The sequence below is a fragment of the Triturus cristatus genome, chromosome 4_1 (assembly GCF_964204655.1).
Source record: "Triturus cristatus chromosome 4_1, aTriCri1.1, whole genome shotgun sequence".
Lineage (NCBI taxonomy): Eukaryota > Metazoa > Chordata > Amphibia > Caudata > Salamandridae > Triturus > Triturus cristatus.
The window spans coordinates 615,967,534-615,986,727 of record NC_140585.1 but is presented as its reverse complement, the minus strand read 5'-3'; the positions used below and the strand labels follow the sequence as shown (position 1 = coordinate 615,986,727).

General features: G+C 43.3%; 1 protein-coding gene across 1 annotated transcript in view; it reads left to right on the top strand.

The window, feature by feature from the left end:
- The window catches only part of PTPRQ (protein tyrosine phosphatase receptor type Q), a 1,724,016-nt gene that overhangs the window by 1,496,338 nt on the left and 208,484 nt on the right, over nucleotides 1-19,194 (top strand). The window contains exon 56 of the mRNA XM_085652983.1: nucleotides 85-213. Within this exon, the coding sequence (XP_085509109.1) occupies nucleotides 85-213 (129 nt within the window). The remainder of the gene's footprint in view (nucleotides 1-84; nucleotides 214-19,194) is intronic.

Here is a 19,194-nt window from a genome sequence, read left to right as displayed (position 1 = left end):
TGAAGACAGTTGCTTGTTATTTTCGGTACACCACTAACACGGTCCCTATTCTGAGATTCTCACCTTTCATTTCTTTCTTTCCAGAATCAGACAGAAGCAGAAAGAAGGTGGCACGTACTCTCCACGCGACGCAGAAATAATTGACACAAAGTTCAAGCTGGATCAGTTGATTACAGTGGCAGACCTGGAGCTGAAGGACGAGAGATTAACAAGGTAAGCTTCGTCCTTTGTGAACCGCGGTCTGAAGGGTCCCCGCTAGCAATGACCCCTCGCTAACCTTTGCTTGCTTGGAAGTGTTTGCCGTGCTTCTATTTACACAGGTCACCGAGATCCGCTTTCAAAGGCTGACCTCGGCCCTGCCAGCACTTCACATCAGCACTAAGAGCAACACTTCATCTTCCAGACTTTTTCAATTTGGAGAAGTGGAGGGGGCCGGGTTGAGCTTTGTTTTCTGTGCTTTGCAAATTAAACATTTTCTAATCAAAACAATAACCAATTACTTTCAATTGATCGCATTTTGTTTGCAAAGACAACAAACAGTTCGATGACCCAAACTGTGGGCAACCTCACAGCAGCACACAATAAACATACTGCACAAATTTGTTGTCTAAACTTGAAATGAAATTATTTCCACTGTGAATATCTAGGGGCAGATTTACAAGCCCCTTTTGACACATTTACGCCGCTGTTGCGTCACTTTTGTGACGCAGCGGCGGCGTAAACCATGCGCCACGTTGCGACTTATTTGCAACGTGACGCATCTAGGCAGATGCGTCACGTTGTAAAGCACTGTGCCACATGAAACCTGCGTCAGGTTTCATGTGGGCGTTCCGTCGCAGTGTGGGCATTCCGTCGGAGGAAAGCCTCGGAAAAGTGACGCAGTGAAATCTACAAGATCACTTTTCCGACGCCGCTGCATCAAAACCTTGCACCTGCTTGGAGCAGGCGTAAGGCGTGAGGCAGCATGTTGGAGATAGGCTGGGATGGAACAGTGCTGGAGTTGCGTCGCGCCCGTGATGCGACTCTCGCACTGCGCCAACCTTACGCCGGCAGATACGTCACGCATCTGCCTATCCTTGCGCCACGGTGCGCCGCATTGTAAATGCGGAGCATCCATGGTGGCGCACGGGTAGTGTTGCGTGACACATCCTTCTTGGCGCCAGAAGTTGTAAATCTGCCCCCTAGTGTAAATAAAGTAATAGTGAATTTTATTGAAGAGTGTACATATTCAAGGAAATACTGTATGTTCGAAGCTTCGAATGGGAGCTGTGCAAAGTTACTGCATAAAGTACTTATTTTTAAAATATGCTTCGTGACGTATGTTTTTACGCAGGTGTGTGCATCTTTAACTTGCACTAGTATTTTGTAGTTTGTTTTAAAGAAGGACAGTCGTTTAAATTAGGTAATCAGTGTGCTAGTTTGGTGGCTGGATTAATAGATTTACACAAATCCATGTTTAGACTATTTGCCTAGTATGAATGGGAAGAGAAAAGGAAAGAGAAGAGAGTGACCCTTAAACAGAAAGTGGCCCTGTGCATTCCCGGGGATCGGGCGAGCCCCACTGTCCCAGACTTTCTCTGGGCTCTGAAAAAGCACCCCCATTGCATGGAAGTGGGTGATCACTGATCACCTTAGCAGAAGGGAGTTTGGTCAGTCAGCTTGATACATCTGTTTTTATTCTCTGCACATCATAATGGGATCAGTTGTCAAGCAGGTCAGGGTTTCCCAGGGCCAGAGGAGATGTCCACTGAGTCTGCCAAAATTAGAAAAGATATATCGGCAACAGAATACGTCCCTGGTTTTCAGGGGGTGGTCATGAATACTGAAACTCACACGACAGGAGGGAATCCTGTTCAGGAGGCGGCTCACGTGTATGTGTGGATGACATGGTCACTGTACAGAATAGGAGCAGTTGGAAATGAAAACCACAAAGCATGAGGACTTGTCACGTCGCATTATTAGAGATTTTTCCAGAAATAACCAGGAGATGATATATAATTACATACCTCTGCTACCAGCAAGTGTTGAAATGACAGATAGAAATGTTAATTTACTTTGGTTTGACAATACATCTAACATCCAATACACCTGTATTTGTTTTTTATTGTAGGCTCCTTATTTTTAGGTGATGGGCTGAAGACCCATAAAGAAGGAAAATGGGGGCTTCTGCAGGAAACACCTATTTTCTGTTTTGACTAACTCGCTCGGTTAGGAAAGAAAGTGGAGCTAAGAGAGGAAGCCATGCAAATCTGCAATGCTGAAGGCTAGGTCCCTTTTTTTAGTGAGGTCGGCTGCCCTTTTGGTGCAGGCGAGTGATTCCTCCAACTCCCACCAACATTGCAGCATCACTGTATGATGATGACTAAAATACTGATGCAGAAGCCCATTTAAGCAGGCTCAGTAAAGAAGTAACTTTTTCTGACGTGGAACATAAAAGAGTATCCCAATTATTGACTACAGGTCTTCTTGAGTGAGTATTTTGCAGTCTTCTGTTCATGGGTCTCCCACCATTATGCTAATCCAAAAATCAATATAGAAGCCCAGAAACTATAAAAGACTGCAGTCGCAGGTGCACAGATAGCTTGTGCCAGAACACAGAAGAAGCCCTTATCTACAAAAAGGAAGTGGGTTTTACTTAATGTGTACTTAGAAGGTAACAACTGAAAGTCAATTTTGCTGCATGCACTTATGTAGAAAGACCCTCTCTGCATAAACAAATAAAGATTGAGGGTGGTCTCGCTATCTCAGATTGTGAATTTGGAACTGGAGGTGAGATGGTTAATATTCTCTGCATGGAAGAAGAATGTGTGCCACCAGTTATCCATACAAACCTTTTGCAGTAAATAGATTTTGTTTGTGATTGAGGTCTTCCATACCACGTACATTGCTTTTAATTTATCTTATGGTAGCCTGAAGCATGTTCACAAAATGTCATTTTGGTAATCAATTCAGATAACTTTTTCTTTTCTTGTGTTGTAAATCATTCATTGTCACTCGAGTAGCACTGCAATAAAAATAATCATGAGCATTTTTCAGCATTCTGTCTATGGGTTCTAGGTCTAATCGCATGTGGTTGATTTGTTATACAGAGCATAGTTGAATGGATTTAGTATATCTCACCACTCTTGGAGACACCGACGGCCAAGTTCACAAAGCAAATGTATTACAAATAAAAGATCCAAGATCAGATACAGTCTCATTGAAAAGAACAAAAGAAAACAACAAAAAATACTATACGGGCAATACGAGAAAGGGAGATTGGATGAGCAACAGTTATTGAGGCAAGAATAGTTCATTATTTCGTCAGCAGCAAAGAGAATAAAATGTTTTATCATTACCTTATTATTTTGGGACTCTTTAAACTAAGGGGTTTGATTAGTAGCAGCAATTGTGTAGGCATAGTTCAATTTTTCATCAGCCACATTCATTAAAAGTAAAATATCTGCTTCTTTAGTTGCACACATACGTTTGGATTAGATATTAGACTTTTATGGGGATATACAAAACGACCCACATCTACTTCCTGAGGTGTATGATAGTCACAGATTTCCATGAGTACTTCAGTGCACACAATGTAATCATGCAGTATTTCTAATGCATTGAAATGTTGTGAGTAATTGATGCTAAAAGGACACCTGGCGTCTTTAACTTTTTTCCCTCCGCAGCGAAAATATTTTTCACTGTTGACCAGCTCCATTCCCTATACCCTAATTACATTTTGGGGTTTCCCACCCTTTTACTGGCATTGAAAGGTACTTACTTACAACTTCCTTTGATCGGAATACATTTGCATGTGTTGTGAGAGTGGAACACTGCCAGTAAATTATTCTTCCTGTAAGAGTCTTGTTTACTTTTTGAAGTTCCCACTACTTGCACTTGCCCCAGCGCCTCTGCAGCATATAGGATCATGTTAAAGTAATAAGCCTGGGGTAAGATTTCTACCCTGTGATTTTACAAGATACAAAAGATGCATTATGGCGCTTTTGCTACATCCTGCATTTTGCTAAGTGATGATGTAGTGGTGCATGTTCATGTGACAAAAAAACTGGAGTTTTAAACTAAATGTTGATTGATGGAAATCAGAGCCCAGACTGTCTGTGTCATTAAAGCTAATTGTAGCCAAATAGGAAAATTATCACTTTCATATTTTAAGACAATTTGTTTGCTCACAAATAGCAGAAATACACAATACAAATACTGGAAGCATTGCATAACATGATAAAGGTTTGATATTTGCCCTGTCTATCAACCAGTAGTTAGGCCTTAAGCCCAAACAGTTTTTCTGCACAATTGATAGCACAATAACAAAATTCTAGTTCATTAAACCAAATGTGCGGTGTTAGACCTGGTAACCTTGGTCTTGTTTCCCCCTAACTATTTGCCGTCAGACCTCCTGTGTTTGCTGAATTCGTTTTTGCTGGCCTTAGGACTCTGCACATGTTACCACTGCTAACCAGTGCTTGTGCTCTCTGCTCAAAACATAGTAACATTGGCTTAAAGCCAATTGGCATATTCAATTTAATTATAGGTACCTAGCAAAGTGCACTACATGTACCAAGAGCCTGTAAATTCATTTCTACTACTGGGCCTGAAGCACTGATTGTGCAACCCACTTAAGTAGCCTTTTAAACATATCTCGGGCCTGCCATTGCAGAGTCAGTATGCGCATTTTTAAGCTGCATTGTCGACCCAGCCAAATAAACCTTTTTCCAGGTCCTAACCTTCCTTTTTAATATATATAGGTCACCTCTAAGGTAGGCACTACACAGCCGAAGGGCCCGGCGCAGTGTATTAAAAATGTTGGACATGCACTTGTAGGTTTCACAAGTCCTGGTAGTGAAAAACTCTTAAATTAGTTTTTCACTACAGCAGGATCACATTGGAGTTGCTTTATTACTTCTTATAAGTGTCATTTTCAAATGGGAAGAGATAACTGGTTCATGTTTGGTGTCTCTGGAATCTTAATTTAAAATCCTAATTTATGGTGAAGTCAGATTTTAAATAAGAAATCTGAAAAAGCCACTTTTAGAAAATTGGCATTTTCTTACCTCAGCCATTTTGTGCCTGCAGCCTGTCTCTGGTCACCTGGCTGGGTGTAGTTGGCAGTTGGACTTTGTGTATTCCTCCTAGACAGCCATACACAGTGGGAGCTAAGGTGTGAGTGGATGGGCCATCACTGGCCGGATGGAGAGGGAGGAGCTGGGATCTGCCTCACTTACACCTGAGTAGGCTGTGTCCTGTTTCCACACAAACGGCTGCATAACCCCTGTAGTTAGTATGTAGGTAGGACAGGGAAGGCAGGGCATCTGTGCACTCTAAAGGCATGCCTCCAGAAGCTTCTCCCCACTTCAATGGCACAACTGTTTATGAATTAATGATCTCAGGCACCACCACTTCAGTACACTTCTGGACCTGTGGATACTCTGCTAGGATGAAGGACTGCTGTGCTTCAGAAGGACTGCCACTCAGCTGGACTGATGTGCTTCTGAAGAACTGCCACTCAGCTGGACTGCACTCTGTTGGACTCCTGCTTTGCTGTGCTGACCTGCTGACTACTACCCTCTTGACTGGGTAAAAAGGACTGGACCTGCATCTCTTTAACCCAGAACATAGAGTGATTTCAAGTGCTAGTTGGCTGGTCTTCTAATCCGATTCCTGAGGGACATAACAGGCTTCCAACAACATGGCATCTGCACCTGGACTCTGCCATCTGTGACTACACCCTGCCAAGTGGTGCTACTTCAGTCCTGGACCCTTGGAGGTAGGTTTAAGGTGCTTTGCCAGCCTATGTGATTCCAGTGGAACCGACACATCTCCTGTGCTGTGTGATGCAACCCTGAGCAGAACGGACATACCTTTGCTGCTCCGTGGACTGGATCTGTCGCAAAGACTCGCATCACCATCACAGCTTGAATTGCCTTTGGAACCAGTGCTGTGTGACACATCCTGGGTGCAGACTCTCAAATTCCTCATCAATGGCAGCATTGACGGGGATGCCAGACTCCACATCGCAGCCTCACAGCTCCTCGGAGCGAACACATCGCACTGACTGCATAAGGCAACGCTGACTCCGAACTTCACATCGCAAGCCCTCGTCGATGGGACCCTTGATGTCGATGCAACAGGACCTCACACTGCAGCCTTGCTGCATCTCAGAACTGACACATCGCTTTAGCTGCGCGATGTATCTTCAACGCGGATCCACGCAATGCCCCCCAAACCAGGACTTCAAGTACTTTGTGTTCAACAGCCTGACTGCTCTGTGCCAAGCTACCAATGGGTGAGTGCAGGTTCATTTGGGGTTTGCTAATGCCTTGCCCCGACTAAAATTGTTGTTGTTGATGATTGACCAGGGCTCACACCCCTGTTAACAAGTAACCTAATTTCTAACATGCAGCTACTCATAAACATCCCTTTTAATCCATATTTCTCTCTTTGAAATTATCATGAAAATTCAATGTGGTTAATGCATCTCATATTACTCATCCAACATTAATCAGTAATTGAAAATGATCCGCCATACATTTTCACAGTAGCTGCCTATTCATGAGAAGGACTGCATTAAATGAATGTTCTGAACATGCAAATGAACAAAACAAATTAAGTATGACCTCGATAGTTAATTTTTAAAGAGATAAGTGCCGGGCTCTCGTCAGGAGGCAGCTTGCACCAGCCCATTTCCCCTGTTAGCTCCGCCTAAAAAAGAACTAACTACCAACCATGAAAGTGGGGAGAGGATGTGATGTAATGGCCAGAGCTGCACACTTCGGAGCTGGGGAACCAGGTCTTAGTCTCAGCATCAGCTGAACACCCTGTGATTCTGGGCAAATAACTTAATCTCCCCGTAAATGAATGTGTCCTTAACTGGTGCTCATGAAAAGCTCCGGTGTTGATAATTAAGTGCCAGTGCTGAGCAAGAGAAAGCACTGGCTCAAATTAAGCACTACCTGACTTATAGTAACATATTGCAATGGCCATTCATCAATCCAAAAGAGATTGAGGAGTTTTCCCTATCTTGATACAGCTCTATCATGTTCAGAACATTAAGAACAGCAAAGATATGGGCCATCTAGCCCAAGAACCTCTTACTGTTACAGCAAGACGCCCCCCCACTTTTTCCAGCTAGTCTTTCCACCATTTTCTATAGATTCCCATACAATACCACCATTTAGAGAGGCATGTAAGCTATTGACAGTCTAACATCCCTTCTTAAAATTCATTATAATTACTATCATTTAATTTATATTACTCATGAATCACCCCGGGAGGGGTATCTCGGCACAGAGCAGATCACAGGCAGAAAGGCGACAATCTAACGAATCTGGAAACACAGTAGTCAGACGTTGAGATTGATTTCCAAAAAGTGTGCGACCTTGAAATGTGACCAAAAGGATAAAACTTTGATGTGAAAATTGAAGAAAAAAGTGGTGGCATTTCTAAAAACAGCACTGTTTAGGTCATTTTCATAGATTAAAGAGTATGTGGTAAATATTTCGTAACAGACAGTTAATGGCACTGAGAAAAGATTAACTGCTTTGCCACCAGTTTTATACTGAATTGTTTGGTGAAAGCATATAAATCCTGTCTCCCAAGCATATCACCATGTGGCAAAAAGTGATGCATTGCAATACAAATTCTCTGCTCCAGCATGGCTGCCATTCTCATGTACACTCATCACTTCTACATTCATCGTCTGTACATCTACATTTTTCATCACTGTTTAGTACCTAATCCAAGACACCATTTCTAGGTCTTGCCTACCAGATAGCGCAATCTGTTTGTTTGCAAAAAACCTATTATGAACTTACATTTGGCTTACAGCCCCCCTATTACTTACCTTTGATTGCCTGTTTTGCCAATGCTTGCTTCTTATTCAAAGGCTTGTCCTCCCCTTCTTGGGCTTGTTACTCCCCTGAAGCATATCCTTTTGACAATCCTATCGGTTGGCTGATTTGTGTCCTTTCACTTCTCACATTTAGATAACTTATTTTTCCCATATTCCCTACCCTCACCCTGTATTGCGCCCCACCCGTCTCAGCAAAATGGATATTTTTGCTGGAGTATCCCTGAAGAGCAGACTTTGAGGGTTGGTTTTGTTTTATCTCCTGCATTCCTCAGACTGTATGAAACCTTTGGCACATAAAAGCTATTATAGTGCTGGAGGAAGAGCCACTCAGCTGGCGTCTGAGGAAGAAAGTGTACTTAGCAAAACACTTCTCCTAGAGGTCCATAAATCTCCTGCCTTGGCTACACAGAGAATCAAATGGTTGAATCTTGTGCACACTAAATGAAACCTTAGAAATCATTTACCTTTACATTCTGACACTTCCTTGTTCTTTTTTAATTCTGTTCAGAGTTTCCTGAGTGAATACAAATTAAAAAATATACTGTTAGAAATTGGGTCTCTAGTTGGCAGAGTGTTGCCCCAATCCCAGTTAGGATAAGCTAGAAACACACCTTAAATTAACCTGTTCTCACCCTCTGTTAGCTTGGTACAGAGCAAGCAGGCTTAAATTAAGAGGCAATGTATAAAGTATGTGTGCAACACACACAGAAACACAATGAATACACCACAAAAAGACTCCACACAGGTTTAGAAACATAAGAATATTTATCTGAGTAAAACCAGTCCAAAACAACAAAAATCCTAACAGTTGAATTTGAGATATGATTTTTTAAAGAACAAATGCCAAAACAGTGCTTAGAAGTCAATAGCGCTAAAAGTTTACTTAACCCGTTCCCTGCTCATGACGGAACCACTCCGTCATGAGCCACGGGTGCCGTGTGCTCATGACGGAGTGGTTCCGTCATGCTGCGGCCGTTGGCGGCCGCTCCGCCCACGCGGCACTGATTCCCCGCCTGTGCGGGCGATCAATTCAAGTGGGCGGAGTCGTGACGGAACCACTCCGTCATGAGCACAGCACGCCCGTGGCTCATGACCGAGTGGTTTCGTCACGAGCATGGCGGCGCCGCAAACACCCCAAACCCCCCCAGCGCCACGGCGGAATTCGTGCCGCGGCGAAGGGGTTAAAGTCATGCTAGCCCGGGGTAAATCCAAAGTTCAGGCCGACCGTGGTCGACAGCAGGCCGGCTACAGGACTAAGACAGGTCCCGCCGATAAAGTACCTTGAATGGATCGACGTTGAGTACTTGAGGCTAGGATTCGAGGAAGCGCAGCAATGCCGTCGATCCGTGGATGGAAGCAAATGTCGGCACTGATCCGCACCATCAATGGAAGCTTCAACAATGACCCCATGTACAATGCAGACTCTGCATCGTCATCGAAACGTGCTGTCTGTAGAGCCGGTGTCGTCGAACAGCTGCTGCATTGGCATTGAAGGGCAATGCATCAGTTCTGATCAGCGAAAAAACGAAACTGCTGCATCAACTTCAATGTAGAAAAAGCTGCAGAATACCACTTCTGAGGCTGAGGACTGGAGGGGGTACCTCAGGCAAGGGTAGGGCTCCCAGATGGCAGAGTCCAGCAGCACCAGCAGCATTGTAGGAAGTATTTTGTGTCCCTGAGATTTCAGAAAGCAGTAGGCAAGCCAGCAAGCCCTTGGAGTCACTCTGGGTTCAAGTGAGATGGGTCCAGTACTTGTCCTCAGCAGGGCATGGATCAGCAGACAACAGGTCAGCTCAGCAAAGTAGAGAATCAGTTCCTCAGAACAGTTAGTCAAGCCAGAGTGGCAATCCTTACAGCATAGCAGTCTTTACTCCATCAGAGTTCTTCCCAGGTCCAGTGGTGCACTGATTGGGTAGGGTCAGAGCTCCAGAACGTATTCTCAAATGAGCCTTTGATCTAGGAGGTGACTTCAAAGCAGCTCTCTGAAGGGCACAAGGATCCCTTTCAACCCAGTCCTGTCTGCCAGGCTATCTGTCGGGGGTAATCAGTGCATTGTGTGTGGACAGGACAACACCAATTGAAGTGTAAGTGTTACCCTCTCCCATTCCTCCCTGCCTAAGGAGGCCTATCAGAATGCAGACAAATGCAGATGAGTGCTGAGAATGCAGATGAGCCTCACCTTCTTGTGCTTGTGGCTGTCTAGAGGGAATGCACAAAGTATAGCTGTCACCCAGTCTAGACATGTATTGGAGACAGACTGCAGGCACTCAGAACAAAGTTAAGAGCAGAGAAATGTCCACTCTCTAAAATCAAACATTGCCGCTAAAGAGGATTTATCATTACCATTCTGAAGATATAAAACATGATTTAGCTACTCTTTTCTAATCAGGAATTGCAGCTTAAATGTTCTTTAAAGGGATTCCCAGTGCAAGCCTGTGAGAAGAGTAGGCTGACTTTAGTGAAAAATGAATGTAGCTTTTGTCACTACCACGACATGTAAAACTTAAAAGTGCATGTCCTACCTTTTAGTTACACTGCACCTTGCCCCTAGGGCTGCCTAGGGCCTACCTTAGGGGTGGCCTATGTGCAATAAATAGAATGTTTAAGGCTTGGCAAGTGATTTTAAATGGCAAGTCAAAGTGACATTAAACAGCACACACAGGCCCTGCAATGGCAGGCCTGAGACAGGTTTGAAAGACTACAACCAGTGCTGCCGGCCCACTAGTAGCATTTAGATTCCAGGCCTTGGGTATATGGTATAGCACATTACACGGGACTTACAGGTGAACTATATGCCAATCAGGTATATACCAATGTCACCATGTTTTGGGGGAGAAGCACATACTGATAAGCAGTGGTAAAGTGCTTTGATGCCTAAGGCCAACACATGATAGAGCAAAAAGTGGAGGTAGGCTGGCAAAATGTTGGAGGAAGGCCACCCTAAGGATGACAGATCATACATATACAATACCATTTCTAAAGATTGCAAGGATTTAATTCAATGTAGGGTTTTGAGATACCATAACTGCTTGCTTGTCCTTCACTATTTTGCATTTTTTTCCACTTATTTAAACAATACTTTACAAACAAACATTGGCAAAGTCAATGGCTCTGCATGCATATTATCAAGGCAAGACCTATTGGCTTTGCCAAAGGTTACTTTTAAAAGGCTTTTTATTACTGTTGCCTTCGTGTATCACTGGGCTAATGTCTTTTTGTTTTTGAAATTATCAAAGGATAATGCAGCCAGACTACAGGTCCCCAAAACATCTATAATATCATCAGTCCTTCAGCTAATGAGGGGGAAAGGCATCTCTTAGGTCAAATGTAACAAACATTGCATAGCAATAGTTTTGTGGTTTTGTCCTTCGTATGTGGAAACGTAAGGTAACTTAGTATGTTTGTAGCATCTCCTAGCCAACCTACATGCATGCACTCTGCAAGATATGATGACATCTGTGTCATGCAGCCAGATTGAATGAATATAGATCAATGTGAGAGTGCTGCCTTAACATAACATAACATAACATAACATAACATAACTGAACATAACGTAACATAGCATAACATAACACAACATAACGCAAATTAACATCACATATCGTAACATAACATAACTCAACTCTGACTAATAATGTCTGTTTCTCCAAACTATTTACTGGATACTTTGCAGCATCGCCTGTGTAAAGGCCAGACTGAAGATTTGCCAGCGCTGTTTTGTACATATGGACTCAAAGCAGTCTTAGCGTTAGAATAAATACTGCTCCAAGCACAAAGTACGCTAAAAGGTGAATCTGTCCCACGCTGTGAAGGCTGTAGGAACATTTGTTAGTACCCCGTGCTCGTCACCTAATTTTTTTTAATTTTCCAAAGTTTTTAACTGTAGGGAACAAAATACACCATAATCAGCAAACATGCAGGACTTCGTGCGTCTGTGCATGCAACGTTCTTTCTGGGTGTTTGTTTCGTTCCAAGAAGTGAACTTATTTTTCTAAGCAGGCTGGAGAGCTCACTGGTAAATGAGCATTAAGTGTTTGAGCAGTGATGTGGTAAATAATGTTTTTATGAGGTGAGATGCGCAACCCGCTGTGCGGCAGAGTGTGGCTGGCAACCTCCCCAAAGATCAGAGGCTGAAAATAGCTCGGTACACCTAGCTGTTAACCTCCCCGCTGCTGTAAACTCTGGGTGGCTTGAAGATTAAAAGACAGTAGCTGTTGGAGTGTTTGCTCTGGGTGTTTGGATGCGGCTGTGTGTGGTAGGAGATGATTCCACGTTCACCCTCTTCTCTGGCGGCGTGTAGAGCCAGACGAGCTGACACTTGGGGCATCACTTTGACATGTGTGAGCACGTTGCCGGTCATCGGGTGTCTTGTGTAACTGTAGATGAGCTTGTGTGGCTCCCTGTGTCCAGGCCTAGTTTCCCCCCAACATTTGCCTGTGGAAAAGAGGCTTTTAAGTGTCAGACAGTGGGACATTTTCAATCGCCCCGCTTATAAAGGTCAGAATGCATCGCACATACAGTGGTAAACCTGTTCTATTCTGTGAAAGTCGTAGTAACCTCTGCTATTTAGAGCACTTTAGTGATATTGGTCCGAAAGGATGTGTGGCGTAGAGTGCTATAGAATTACATATCTTAAGGCCGCCTTTTCCCAACAACGTCAGTAAAATTCTATAGCCATATCATGCTGGATACTTTGCCAAGGTATAGTGACATAATACATGGAGCCACCAGAAAAAAAGAACGGATGTAAATTATTCATATACACCATATAAACGCTAGTAATACAGAAAACACATAGATCGGGTTGGATGAACGTATTCATTGCTGCAGACGTTTGTAGCTCCCAAATTTAGCACAATTATTTCTTGATCACCTCCTTGGAAAATTCAGGTAATGAAGTCAATAAAAGCAGCACAGATATTTACAAGCATCCCATTGTTGAAAATGAAAAGCAAAATTTGTGCAAGAATGAAAGTTATCATTCTAATAGCATGCTTGTATTTTCTGTTAAAACAAGAGATGCCCTCTTCAACTGCATCAATGCACTCAGCATGGCATGTAGCATGTCACACAATCAACACACTCTAAAGGCCACATTGTCAACACTGATTCCTCAGCATCACCAGCAATCCAATGCACATCAACCATACCACTGCACTGTACCAACCATTTTGCTATCCCTACTTCCATGCTTATGGTTCAGCCAGCAAACCAAGGTCAACACAAAAGAGAAGACCAAACCTTTACATCACTCAAAAACTTCTCCATAGACAACAACCTAATGTTTGAACTCAAACCTCACCCTATCAACTCCATGTCCAATGCCAACACCCTTCAAAACAAAGTATGGAAAGCCAAGTGAACATCCACGCCCCAATTGCAACGTGCAAGTGCAAGCCAAAGACTTCTGTTTCCCGATACTCTAAAGACCTTTCTGACAATAAATGAAACATTCCCAGACTGGAAATAAAACAGAAGAAAACAGACCTCCCAAGAACCTCTTAAAACTAAAGTCCCTCTGTTCAGCATGCAGGCAACTCATCACGTCAGTCTAAGCAAAGTACTATACCAATACCATCAATAAAGTCACCAACAGAAGCAGAAACTGTTCAAGACAATCAAGCTCTGCATCCACCCCCTGCTGAACCTACTTATTCCCCAGTTCACAGAAAAGTATACTGCCATCAACCTCTTCTGCAGGGAAAAAATGTAGAAGATCCAACAGCACACCAACAGCATCAAGTCTGCTTAAATCTTATTCCCAGCCCTTCCATAGAATCGCACAATAGTCAGCCTTGAAAGGTCTTTCTCTCCCAGATCTCGCTACATGCTATGGGGAAATTGGGTTGTTGGTTGAGGGGGGTGCGTGCCTTTATCAAGCAACAGTCACAATCCTTGTCAGGTGAACCACAAAGGTCATAAACTTAACCTGTACTTAACCCTCTGGTAGCTTGGCGCAAAAGCAGTCAGCTTTATCTTAGAGGCAATGTGTAAAGTATTTATGCAGCTCTCAAGCAGTAATAAAGTGAAAACACAGTAAGTGAAAATGCAACACAAAAATAATCCAACTTCAATTTAGTAAAATAATGCAAAGTTATCTGGTTGTTCGAGACCGGGAGAAAGTCACAAGTTCAGGCAGACTACAGAGGAGTGTGGGCCAGATACAGGGACCAGGTTAGTCCAGATGAAAAAGTTACCTTCTAAAGTCCAGCGTGAAAAGCCCAATTCGCATTGGAGAAGGCCACAAGAAGTGGGAGAGTGTTGTGGATGATTGTTGTAACGTGAAGAGCAGGGCGAGTGTTTTGGACAGTCGTTGCTGAAGCGTGAAGATCCTTTTGGCTGTTGTGGATAGTCATTGCTGGAGATTCGCGTTGGCGATCTGTGCGGGCTGTCAATGTTGCAGGATGAAATGCAGATCTTGCATTACCAGCCATCTCTAGAGGGCGATGTGGCACAAAAAGTCAGGTTAAATGGACCTTCGCATTGGTGGTTGGCACAGGTGGCAAGATCTTGCCATGAATGAGGATGTTTGCAGTTGAGTAGAGCCCAAAACCTCAGGATTTCTCCTTTCTTCTAGGAGGAGGTCAACTGATGCCACACCAAGGGTCAAGAACCTTGAAGGCACCTCTTGGGGATCAGGAATTCACTCCAGCTGAGGCCAGCAGGTCCAGCTGTAGGTCAAGTGCAGAATGTCAGCTCGACATTTGCATGTGGAGCTCTGGAGCTTGTTGTATCCCAGTAGCTCAGAACAGGGTGTCAGTCAGCTGATCCTTGGAGTTACTTCAGCCTGGGATGAAGGTTGCAGGTCCAGTTTTCCTTCTCAGTCCGCAAAGCAGGCCTTACACAGCAGGGTAGTCCTCCGAATGCAGGGCAGTCCTTCATCTGTAGTATCCATAGGTCCAGAAGTGTACTGAAGAATAGATCTGAAGGTACTATTTTTTACTTGTTAGCCACTTTGAAGTGGGAGAAACATCTGGAGTTTTACCCCCACAGAGGTGTTTGGAATTTCTTAACCCCCTGACCTGGCCCCAATCAGTCTGAGGGATACAATAGGCTAGTCTCTAGTTCTTTGTGAGTGTGCTGTGCCAGTGTCTTTGAGGTGCAAGTGTGGTAGGTGACAGCTCCTCCTCCAATCAAGTCAGGATGACCCATCCTGCCAACACCCATACTGTCTAATGTGATGCTGCCTAGGAGGAATACACAAGGCCAACAATACTTAGTTATGTGACCCAGGAAACTGGCTGAAGGCACCAAATGGTTAGGACAAGAAAAAGGCAACTTTTTAAACAGACATTTTCAGACTTGTGACTTGAAATCCAACTTTTTCAATAAAGCTGATTTAAAATTACAACTCCTCAGATAACCAACATGCCATTCCTACCTGCTCCCAGAGAAACATTATCACTTATTAAATCTAATAAGGTAGCTCAATGTTATTGTTAAAAATGGGGTTCTCTAATTGGCAGAAGTATCACTATCAGGACATGTAAAACACACCAGCACATGTCCTATCTTTTGCATACACTGCACCCAGCCCTTGGGGGGTACCGTGGTCCTCCCTGAGGGGTGACCACTTGCCAAGTTGACATGGTAGTTCAAAACTGTGCTTGTAGACATTGCAGTGGCATGTCTGAGATACATTTACAGGGCTATTCATGTGGGTGGCACAATTAGTGCTGCAGGCCCACTAGTAGCATTTGATCCAGAGGCCCTGGCACACTGAGTGAACTTTACTAGGGACTTACCAGTAAATCAAATATGCCAAACATGGATAACCAATCAGAATCATAATTTACATAGAGAGCATATGCACTTTAGCACTAATTAACAGTTGCAAAGTGCCCAAAGTCCTAAAGCCAACATAAACAAGTCAGGACAAATTGAAGGAAGAAACAAAAAGTTTGGGGATACCCTGCACAAAGGGCCATTTCCAACAGTTATCCTTTGGGGGAGATATGCCTTGCAATAGTGAAAAACAAATGTGAGAGTTTTTCACTTCCAGGCAGTGCTTAAGTTAAGCCAGTGGTTTCCGGTGCTCAGCACTAGCACGTAATCGTCAACACGGGCGATTTTCATGAGCACCAGTTAAAGACACATTCACATTCATTAATGGTAGGCAAGGTGAGTTTAAGTGATTTGCCTAAAATCACAGGATGTTGAGCAGACGCCAAGAGTCTAACCTGGTTCCCCCACTCCAATGTCAGCAGCCCTGGCCATTATGCCACATCATCTCCCTACTTTCATGGTTAGCAGTTGGTTCTGTTTTAGACTGCACTAACAGAAGAAATGGGCTGGTGCAAGCTGCTTCCTGATGAGAGCCTCAGCACCTATTTTCTTACAAATTAACCACTGCTACCAGGACATGTAAAAACGTAAAAGTACAAGTCCAACTTTTTTAATGCAACGCACCCTCCCTTATAGGCTGTTCAGGGCTTACCTTAGGTTTTACTTATAGGCATTAAAAAGGAAGGTTTAGGCCTGGCAAAATGTTTCTTTTGCCAGGTCAAAATGGCAGTTTCAAAATGCAGACTCAGGCTGCACTGGCAGGCCTGAGATAGGTTTTCAAATGGCTACTTAAGTAGGTGGCACAATAATTGCTGCAGGCCCACTATTAGCATTTAATTTGCAGGCCCTGGGTACAAGTAGTACCACTTTACAAGGGACTTACCAATGGGTGATAGCTAATTTTACTATGGTTTAGGGAGTGATCATAAACACTTTAGCACTGGTTAGCAGTGGTAAAGTACACGAAGTCCTAAAGTCAACACAAGCAAATTCAGCTAAACAGAATGTTTGGGGCTAAGCCTGCAGAGAGGGCCAGGGACAACAATACTCAATTCCATCAAAGCCACTTTTTATGAAGATGATGTCTCACCATTGTTAGTACTTAATTTAGTTTTTAAAAAACAAGTACCAGAGCCCAAAGTATTTCACATTATTCCACTGCAGCTGGTTCCACCCACTTTAAAATAAAGGTATATTAAATAGCTAAATGCTTCACTAAGAAACTCTGCAAAAAAATGCAGACACAACACCACCATGTAGTGCGTTCTATTAAATACAGGCAAGTGTTTACAAGTAAGTGCTTGTGCCAAGCACCAGCAAAGCACTGGCACAAGTTAAGCACTGAATTATCTTTCATCATAGCTCTCTTTGAGGATCCTCCATTATCCCTACTTACTGCTTTCCTCACTAAAGGCATTTTCCAAGAAGGTCTCAAGAGATGCCTGCTCCTCCTGCTCCTAAGGAAACCTACACTAGACCTTGATGATCTCACCAACTACCGGCCTATCACTCATCTACCAAGATTATTGAAAAAGGAGTCTATTTAAAACTCCACGACCATATCAATGCTAACCATCTCCTGCATGACTACCAGTCTGGTTTCAGATCACACTGCAGCAAGGCATCCACTGCATATAAGGCCCTCCACAACATCAGACCTCAATACCTCAACCTCTCCTTCCACGCACCCAAGAGAAAACTACGATCAGCTGACCTCTCCCAAGCCACTGTCCTATGCTTCTACCGGAACAGAGTGGTGGAAGGTCCTTCTCCTACCTTGCACCCAAGACATGGAGAGAGCTCCTCCTCCACCTCCGGCGTAGCCCAACACTACACCAATTCAGGAAAGACTTCAAGACCTGGCTCTTCGAATGACCCCAACTGAGCCGCACCCTCCCCCACAGCGCCTTTGAGACTGTACGGGTGAGTAGTGCGCTTTATAAAACACTGATTGATTGATTGATTGATGGTGTACACATCATCGATGATGCCTTCTTTTCCACAGTTGAAGATGGTTCTTGCCTTCTGATACTGATGGACCTCGCTGGTGCCTTCAACACAGTCAACTATCCAACCATCGCACGCACCCTAGAGTCTCAAATTGGGATTTACTGGCAATCTCCTTCAATGGTTCTCCACCTGCCTGTCCTACCAACACCAGTTTGTTCACATGAACAACAGGTATGCCAGGGGGGAACCCAATATTCCAAACGCATCTGGGTAAAACAAATATTATCGTAAAGCAAAGTGATGCGAAGGAACCAATCAAATATATCTTTTTCAGAAGATGAAGGAAACCACAAATTATCCTTCACAGTCAATTAATTCGTACATGCAAAATTCATCTGTTATTCATATACAGCGCGGTTGACGATATTATCAGTCCCGATATCCCTCGTAGGCGGTCATTTTTGACTTTTGAGGTAAGCACACTTCACTCTCCGCATTCTTGGAGTTAGTTGTGCATTTTTCACACGGTTCTTAGTGCCTCTCCGTGTTTCTTGTCCCGCAGCTTCTCGATTGAGACGTCCCTTAACGAGAAAAAGATGGTTGTACTGAGATTTTGGTAACTGTTTTAGTACCCTCAGGTTTTTGCGTTTTCTCCGCACTTTCATCTTCTATTCCTAATTTTAAAGTCTTTGATTAGTATCGTACCACATGGGTGTGCTAATCTCTCTGGTTATTGAGCTATGCTATTCTATCCACTTAGTTGGCTTTTTATAACTATTTTCACTATTTCTCCGTCCGTACTGCCACCCCCAGAGAGGCCTAATATTTTTCACTTAAGTTTACGGATTTGTATATAATTAGAGTCATAGAGAGAGTATGTATATATGTATATATGGATCATTATACATTTTGTATATGTTTGTTTTTATCATAGATGTGGTTCCTGTAATAATTTTCCTTATACACCCTAGTCCTGAGGAGGCCCACAAGCTAGTTGGGCTGAAACGCGTCGACTTTTTGTCTATAAAGAGCCCCGGAGGATTCGGAATTTTTTCCAAATAGAACATATGTAGCACGAAGAAACTTGGTGTAGAGGTTTAAGTTGAAATACCTCTCAGTACTACATAATGGGGCTACTTCAATGTATGGAATGTCCGTGAAAGAAGTGTTTACATCCATATTTTCATTAGGGCATTAAGGATTAGAGACAAGTGTTTCTAAGAAGTTTTTTGTTTATCTTATGCTTTGAAATATGAATCCATGTTCATGCATTTGTATGTATAAATATAACAAAAAAATGTTTTTCTAAACATCGATAAAGATGATTTATCAAACGACATTGGGTCCAGACAATGATATAACAGTTTGTTCACATGAGCACATCCAGGACACTCCTTGTCCCGAATTGAAAGAAATACATTGCCTCATACCACCCACCCCCACCACTCTCTGTGTCTTCCCTTCCCTCTGCTGCAGATGTTGTGCTCTGTGGTTTTCAGTGCTGCTCTGACAGGCTCTCAAAGAGACCAGCCAGAGCAGCTTGGAATTACTTTATGACATAGCAACAGTGAGTAACAGCTTTTGTTAACTATTACTACATCATATTAGTGAGG